This window comes from Columba livia, chromosome 2 (genome assembly GCF_036013475.1).
Source record: "Columba livia isolate bColLiv1 breed racing homer chromosome 2, bColLiv1.pat.W.v2, whole genome shotgun sequence".
NCBI lineage: Eukaryota > Metazoa > Chordata > Aves > Columbiformes > Columbidae > Columba > Columba livia.
This window is the reverse complement of record NC_088603.1, coordinates 143,728,798-143,737,288: the sequence shown is the minus strand read 5'-3', so window position 1 is coordinate 143,737,288 and position 8,491 is coordinate 143,728,798. Positions and strand designations below refer to the sequence as shown.

The following is an 8,491-nucleotide window of genomic DNA, read 5'->3' as shown; positions in this document are numbered from 1 at the left end:
GATAACTCCTTAAGACACCCTCTCCTTCTCTGTTCTGCCTCGTTTGGTTCCTTCCCAGCTCATTATCCCTCTTTAGCCTCTGCTTTCCGGCCCGATCATCATGTTCCTCACTTCTACTTCCTATGAGCATCCTCATTTCAACTCCACACCAGAGGTCCCGCCCTCCCTCCCTTTGCCTCCTCAGAACCTGCTCTGTCCCCAACAGCACTGTATCCATCTGTGATCAGTCTTTGGTCCCTTCTCCTCCACTTTTTATTTTCATATCTAAGTTTATCAAAGAAAGCACTGGCAAGAAAAGTCCATGAAGGTTTGTACTAACTGGTCATTCATTTTAATACGTATTTTGGCAGCAGTCTTTTTTTTCAAGAATCATTTATGCCTGTCAGAGAAAGTGGGTAGAGAGTCTGCCAAGGTGGAGTGAGATCCTGAGATCTTCCTGCACATCTGCTGCAATGAGTATATTTCTTGAAGTCTCAGCTCTGCAAATGCTGCGATCACTTGAGAATCTGATTTTATCTTTCCACGGAATAAGTCATGAGCTCTCATGACTATGGAATAAATGGTGACAATCGAGCTAGACACCCTCAGCAGAGCACCTCCAGAGGCTCGCTTTATCCAACCTCCTCTCCAAACCCACCTCAGGACTCTGGCGGTCGGAGGTCGGTAAGGTTCGAACCTTGGCAGTGAGACCCCGCAGGGAGCGGCCGGCCCCCCCAGACCCCCAGCCTGGAGGCTCCTGGGGGGCGGTGGCGCGGGCAGGCGGCGCCTTGCGCTGCCGCAGCGGCGCGGCCGCCCGCGGACTACAACTCCCAGCGTGCCGCCGCGGCCACCGCCCGCCGGCACAGCCCGCCCGCCTCGGCGCTGCCCGGCTGGGCTCGGCGCCGCCGCCCGGCTGTGCCCCGGGGCGCTGGGCGCAGCCCGGGCGCGGGAGCGAGGTAGGTGTGCGGGGCGGGCAGGGTGGCGGGCGGGCTGCGCCGGGCAGGTGAGAGACCCGCGGGGAGGAGGAGGAGGAGGAGAAGGAGGCGGTGGCGTGCTCCTGCCTCCTCCTGCCCGCCCCTGCCTGCCGGGCTCTGCGTGTGTGTCTGTGCGTGTCTGTGCGCCTGCAACCTCTCTATTACTCGGGTCACACAGTTGCGTGTGGATCCAGCTACTCCCCGCGCCGGCGGGGATCGCGTTTCCTAGCGCGACCGGTTCCCGCTGAGGTCCCGAGAAGAGCGTGAGTGAGCAGTGTCTGTTATCGATCACGTATATGCTATAGGCGCACATGTGTTTTCTACGCATGCAACACATTTATTGGGCTGCAGGCTTTGCCTAATGACACCGGGCATTCGGCCTCGAGGGGGGATGGGGCGCAGAAGGGGGTAATAACGAATTAATTGCAGATGAGAAGTAATATCCGTCTTTGAGTCATCAGTCTTTGAGGCATAATTTCATTCCGAAAGCTCTTAATCAAACTGGAGATCTGCTATAGGAAAGCACTGCTTTTCCCATAGGATTATCAGATTTCCACTAGAGAATACAGCCCCTGGATTATTGAGCTACATGGGATTTGCGTGCTTCTTTCTAATTAGTCCGTGAATCTGAGTTTAAAATTCTTTATTTGGAAGGGGGTGGGGGAGTTCTTGCTTTTAAAAGAGCAGACGTCTCTTTTCTCTGACATTTTACAGTTATTCTGGTTATCCTGTGCTCTGTGGATGACTTTCTGCCTTAATTGGATGCTGGTGTCAAAGGTTGATTAGACTCCCTAATAGATTTTGGATCTGCAAGAGGATTGCAGTTTTAAGTGCGTGGTTAAAACAATCGTGTTTGCCATCTCCCCTTGAACAGCTGAGAGGAAGACTGTTGTATTACATTTGCGTTATCTTCTGTTCGGTTTATTAATGTATCATCATGAGATTGTCGGGTTTGGTTTTGTTGTTGTTGTTTTTTTCCCCTCTGCTATTTCATTTGCAGACTGAAAAGAAATGAATGTCAGAGAGGATTTGTTTAATCATTTAACAGCTGACACAAGCCATGTCACTAACAAAACGCTGGTGAAAGAGTAGAAGATTTCCGGAATACAGCAGCTCCGGTACTGTGAAGCCTCTTCAGCGGGTCAGAGGCAGCGTTCACTGAAGGATGCGGTAGCCCAGGAGTCAGGGCTCGCCGGGGCGACATCAATGGCTTGCATGGAGCTTCTCTACCTGGCCAAGGAGAGCAGGCAGGCACCTCTGGGCTCCGCTGCTGGCTGGAGCCTGCCCTCCCCTCCCTACGAGCAGCAGCATGTAGGGGGTGAGGTGGACCCCAGAGCAGCTGCTGCCATGGCAGCCCTGCACTGCGAAAGGCATCGCAAGCCCTTGCAGAGGGGCCATGTGGCTGAGCCCCCCCCAGCAGACCAGCCCTCCCCTCCAGGCACCTTGCCTCGGGAGCACCCTGTACCCCCTGGCATCTCCCAGCCCTGCCACCTGCCTGAGCACTTACCCGGAGAAGAGGACGGAGGGAAGAAGAAACCCTGCTGCTGTGCCCAGGAACTCGAGACATCATTCACCTACGTGGATGAAAATGTAAACGTGGAGCATGCAAGTCCCCCAAGTCCTACAGGCATCCGCTGCCAGGATGCCCCTCTGCAGCAGCATCCTTGCAGGCAGCTGCCACCTGAGTGGGTGCACGATTCTCCTTCCCTGGTCTCTGAGGAGGATGATGCTGCTTCAGAGGTGGCAGCCGGGAAATCTGTGGACTATGGGTTCATTAGTGCCATTTTGTTCCTGGTTAGTGGCATTTTGCTGGTGATCATTTCCTACGTGGTACCCAGAGACGTGACTGTGGATCCCAACACCGTGGCTGCCCGGGAGATGGAAAGGCTGGAGAACGAGAGCGCCAGGATTGGGGCTCACTTGGACCGCTGTGTTATTGCCGGGCTGTGTCTCTTAACCCTGGGGGGAGTGGTGCTCTCCAGCCTGCTGATGATGTCCATGTGGAAGGGGGAGCTGTACCGAAGAAGCAGGTTTGCATCCTCCAAGGAGTCTGCAAAGCTCTATGGGTCTTTCAACTTCAGAATGAAGTCTGGTGCAAATGATAATATGCTCGAGCTGTCGTTAGTTGAAGAAGATGTGCTTGCCATAGATAATTAGTGTGGCCATGATTTTTTAAGGCAGTATTTCCACAGGAAAATACATTTCATTAAAGGAAACAGAAGTGGCTAAAGATAGCTGGTGATGCAGTTTGTTTGTCTGACAAGAATGTTGTTTTCTTAAGCTCTATAATCAAATGTTTGCAGTATATGAGCACTTGTTGTAAAGAGAAAATGTGCCAGAGAAAATGCAACTGATATAAAATAATGAAAACCACTGAATAAAAGAGATTTGTGATAAGTAGGTTCCTCAGATACTCCTTTATCCTAATATAAAACATTCCATTGGTGTCTTGCCTGTATAATTTTCTTATTACTCCCTTAAAGAAAAGCAATGACCTTGACACTTTGGAAGCTGTTAATTATTGCAGCCTGCAGGATTATTAACAGTCTACTTTGTAGACTGCTAAAAAGCAGGACCAATAATCAAAGAGCAGGGCTAGTATTTAGTTGGGAGAAACGCTTTTTTGTCCTTTAAGATGATTCCTTCTCTTCTATTGAGTGAGAGCTAAGGAAAAATAATACCACTTGGTCATGACTTGCCACAAATCTCCTATATTTTCAAGCAGTCGTACAATTAGTGGTGATTATTTAAAATATAAAATAAGAGGCAAAGGGCAGGGAACCATATGGCTCATGGTATTGGTAGGAGACAAAAGGCTCTTTCAGCTTGAGGTCAGTGGCTCCATTTCAGTTCAGGTTAGCAATGATTGATAGTCATTAGCTTCTGATAGCTACAGTGGCCTGTATAAAAGAAGTTTAGTTCCTGGTGGACAGATGTCTCTGTATGAAAACTGCCATAACTTGAATTAACTGACCTCTTGTTTGGAGTCTCAAAAGACCCAAAGAGTAAAAAAGCATGGGGATGCTGACAATGAACACTTCTCCTTCAGTACCGATGCCAGAAGAAATTCAAACTTGGCTGCAGGGCTTTACTTGTACTTGGGCTGTCTGCATCTTACTAGTCCTTTTGAAACTTCAGTTTTATGTCACTAGGCTGTCAGGCTTCTCATAACCAGCAAGGAAAGGTCAGGAAGAAACTTTCTGAGGCTTATTCAATAAAACCAAATCTATTTGTAAAAAATAAATTGTCAGGAATTACAAAGGTTAAATATCAGGCAGTTGGACTGGCTGATGTGGTACTCACTTAGCACAGGGGGTGATCTAGGGTACATGCTGTTATTTATGACAGTTCTGTGACACAGTAACCAAAACCCGGTAGCGCTGATGCTATTTACTTTATTATCAGCTGGTTTCTGTGGAGCATTCGAGTTGTATTATTTCAGTGCTGGGAAAACCAAGAAAGATTGTTGTATGCACTGCTGCCAGTTCTTGCTGAACAGTGGTTAGTAGATATATATATATATGTCCTGTTAACATACATGTATGTTAATACATATATTTGTGTCCCTGACAAAGCTAAACGTGAGTGAAGACTTCAGTACAGCTCCTGGCTGCAGAGTCTTAGTAGATGCATGCAATTCACTGTCACAGCCTTGTCAGTTGTGAGTGAAGTCTCAAATATCAGGAATATAAAATCTTTTTTAAATGATACTTTTTTCCCACTGTGACATACCTGAGAAGAATTCTCTTGGGAAGGTAGGAGAGGATCTCCTTTATGCCCCCTGTATCCAGGAGCATGTGACAGCACAAGGTTCAGAATAACAAGTGGCAGGTGGAAACTTTGCATCCTCACATTGAGAGACTGAACACTATTTTGCCACCTGATTCCTCATTCCCTCTTCCCTCTTCTCTGGCTGTTCATCTCAGGAGACATGTGCAGCACCTGAGTCTGGCACTTACTGAGTTCAGTCCATCCTGCTTGCTGGCTGTGGGTGCTGGTGCCTTCAACGGAGGGCCTGAGGAGCTGCACCGCTCAGGTTCATGCCTTTGGTTGCTGTAAATAGCGTGATGTGATACCCAGGCTTTACTGCTGGTCCTGCAAAAGAGATGCTGCTTCACATGTGATCTGCTGCTTCACATGTGATCTGCTTTAACTGCTGCTTCAGTGTTATTTGGTAATTAAATGAGCTGCCTTATTAGGTGGTACTGCTGCCTAGTAGATGATTTTGCCTGTTTATGTCATGATACGGAGTGTGTTTGTGGGCAGGAGTTCAGCAGTGGCCACCATCTCCACAGTCATCTATGGAGAGCTTACGTACCTCTGGATGTGTCATCAGGAATTCAGGATTAAATTTCCAGGGTGAATAAATGGAATAGCTTTCAGATGTAAGGAGGAGCCTTCAGCCTGTTGTGATCAGTGGGAGTGAGGAAGGAAATAGCCCAAGAAGCAGAACATGGAGGAGGAAGGTTCCTCCTTGGCTGGCCTCTGCCTGCTGGGGGTATGAGGACACTGACTGCAGGAGGTGGGGTATTGGGACAGCACTGCCCGCCTTGCAGCCCTGAGGAAGGGAGAGGGCTGGCCCTGGGCTCCAGAGGTCCAGGGACAGCTGTGGCAGGTGGGAGGGCAGAGGGTGCTGAGGCGGGGGCAGCGAGCTGGCGTGGGGCAGAGGATGGACATCGCAGGGGGAGAAACCGCTTCACCAGCCTGGGCCCCTGCCGGGAATCGCTGTACTCACCTGAGCAACAGAAGCTCTGGCTGGTGGTTTTGAGAGGCATCGCTTTTATTTTTTAATGATACATGTGCATAAAATTGGAGTACATTCCATTGTTGCAGAAAGATGACAGCTAAAGCTGTAAGGATCACAGATTTATTGTAGGAACTGTGGCATGCCTTAATACTGATTATTAGCACTAGAAAAGGGAACGTTCCCTTGACTGTCAGTATGTTATTATCAAGTGAGAAGTTTTCTGACACTTTGTAAAATGCCTGTCACAGATCATGAGCCTGCAATACTTAAATGAACTCTCAGATTTTCCTTGAGCATTTTAAGGAAATGTAAATCATCCTAATAATCTAAATATACAGTACAGAAGTGTGAGGAGTAAGAAAATTTAAGTAACAGGACTAACACAGTTTCTTTATTGTGATGTTAGTGTGCACTCCGAAGGAGGTGAAGGCCTTCACAGTTCAGGAGTCTGGCAGATAAAAACTCTCAGGACATTTCGCTGCTCACCCAACAAGATACCTTTACAATTACGGGACTGTGTGGGTTGGTGGTGTGATATAAAACCTCTGGACTCTCAGGTTCTCATGCTGTGTTGTGCGACAGAGACCACAACACTTACCATGTGGTATCCGATGGTGGAAAACGAATGTATTAGCCCGCTGCCGGGTGGACGAGCCTTCGTGTTGTTCACCTTGCACGAGGCAATACCAAAGGCTGAGGCCAAGGGAAATTGCCCTCTCATGTACCCTTGTGGTTTGATTTCCCCAGCTCAAAATGTAAATGCTTAAAGGGTACAAGTGTGAGGAAAATCTTTTGTTGTTGTTGTTGCCCAGGCTAAAGATTTTGCATGGATCATTGGAGAGCTTTCTTCTCTGGGGATCTGAATGTGGGGCATACCAGGTGGGTTTTAGGTGCCCCCCGGATTACCCGGGAAACATATTGGGATTTGTGCCATCAGTCACTTTATTTCTGACTGACCCTAACAGCGAAATGTGACACTTACCTGTTTTCTACCTCACAACGTGTCCACGGGCTGGGCCCTGCCCTGGCCTCTGCCTTCCTGCTGGAGGGACAAGGGACCTGTAGCTAGAAGGGGACCTACACACTCGCCCATGTCTGGCTCCCCGCTCTTCAAACAGCTCCCAGTGACCCTGTCTTCTCAGTTTGTTTTTCTCAATCAGGCGTTTGTGGCCGAGGCTGGCCGCTTGGGAGCTGCCTGGCCCCTGCTGGGGACTCCCATGGGCAAGGAGCCCGTAGGCAGGCGGGCGCCCCGCGCAGTTTCCCGGTGCAGCAGCTTTGTCTTCTCAGTGCCAGACCAACGCCGGCCCCGCAGCTGAAATCTCTGAGACACTCTCCTAGGAAGCTACACTGGGTTGTTGCTGTTCTTTATATGTTTACAGTTTTTTAATCTTTGTAATTCTTTTAAAAATCTGTCTGTAATGAATATAAAGTTTACTGACTGGGAGAGCAACCGGTTTAATCTTGTAAAACTCCTTTTTGACCCACAACAGGGCAAAACATCACAGTCCACCATGAGCTTTTCAATAGTGCATTTGATGCCTTATTATAATAGCAACAGTGTTCTGTACAGATTAAAAAATAAAACTCTATAAAGCTGAGTGCTGTTGTCATGGTTGTCTTTGCTCGTTGCTGCACAGCCCCTGTCCCTGTACACCGGGAGCCACGGCAAGGCCCAGGCGGGCAGCATGGCTGCCCAGCGAGAGGTGGCTCTGGGTCCGGTTGTGCCGGCACACCGAGCTTGTCCCCAGCACACCCAGCGACTGTGTCCCTGCTGGCCGATCCTTCCCAGTCAGAAACTGCCAGGCAATGCAGGCTTTAAAAGTCTGCTATGCTCGTGTCCCACCTTACTGCATAGCCAAAAAATTAAAGAGAAAAGGACCAGCCAGGGCTGGCAGCCGGGGCAGTGCTGTGGCAGTGGGTGGGTGTCAAGCCCCTGTCCACCACAGCTATGTGCATGACGGCTTCAGTGCCACGTCCTCACCCCAGCCTGGCTTGGCCGTGGCCGGAGCAGGACAGCAGCTGGTGCAGCACCGGCTGCGGTGGTGATGGGTGGGCACGGGGCCCCCAGAAAGCACTGGCGGTGGCAGGTGGTGTGGAGAGAAGCAGGAGTGGTGCTCCTGGAGGGCTTTGTGCCTGATATGGAAGCTTTGGTGGCAGTTTTGCCTCCCACTTCCAGAAGGGACGCCAGCATGCCGTGGCTGTGCCGGAGCAGGGCGGCAATGACAGCGCTGGTGCTGGGCCAGCTCCAGGGAGCCATGGTTTGCCCCTGGCTTGTGTTTTTTGTTTCTCCCAGATCCTCAGTGCATGTCAGTTAAGCACCTTAACCACCTTTGACAAGCTCTGCTCCCTCCCAAATGCAACACAAAGGTATATCATGCAGGTTATGCCTCATAACGTCACTTTTCATTCCAGCCTGACAGGATCAGACCCTTTCCTGCCGGTGTCGCGTGGATCGGAGCGTGGGTGGGAGAGCTGCGGTGGGTGCGGGTCCCGCTGAAGCAGGGACTGTCCATTTTGATTTCCAGTTTCCACAGTGCTGGCTGCAACAGGGCCCTGATTTGCAATTCAGGTTTCAGGCTGTTGCTGCTATAGCAGTAATAAATGCGTCCCTGGGGTGACCGAACTGGCTGCAGTAACATCGCACTGGTGCCAGATGTAGCCTATAGTGTGCAGCCAATGGTGAGTAAGAGGTTAAGAGAGTAGGTGTATTTATAGATATGACAATCCATCAGCTTAAAGAGCTGGGAGGCTTTCTAACTGAAAGCAAGCACTAAATTGATTGTTATTCTTT

General features: G+C 49.8%; 1 protein-coding gene across 4 annotated transcripts; it reads left to right on the top strand.

Annotated features, from left to right (window-relative positions):
- The first annotated feature begins 819 nt into the window (after positions 1–819).
- TMEM74 (transmembrane protein 74) lies at positions 820–7,298 on the top strand. 4 transcript variants are annotated; one of them, XM_065054260.1, is made up of 2 exons: positions 820–935; positions 1,954–7,298. In XM_065054260.1, the coding sequence occupies exon 2, from the start codon at positions 2,160–2,162 to the stop codon at positions 3,108–3,110; it is 951 nt and encodes a 316-aa protein (XP_064910332.1). In that variant the 5' UTR covers positions 820–935; positions 1,954–2,159; the 3' UTR covers positions 3,111–7,298. The 4 variants fall into 4 exon arrangements, with proteins under 4 accessions (XP_064910332.1, XP_064910333.1, XP_021149952.1 ...); XM_065054261.1 differs by having other exon boundaries at positions 822–935; positions 2,002–7,298; XM_021294277.2 differs by lacking the exon at positions 820–935 and adding an exon at positions 1,066–1,216 and having other exon boundaries at positions 2,002–7,298.
- Positions 7,299–8,491: the final 1,193 nt, after the last annotated feature.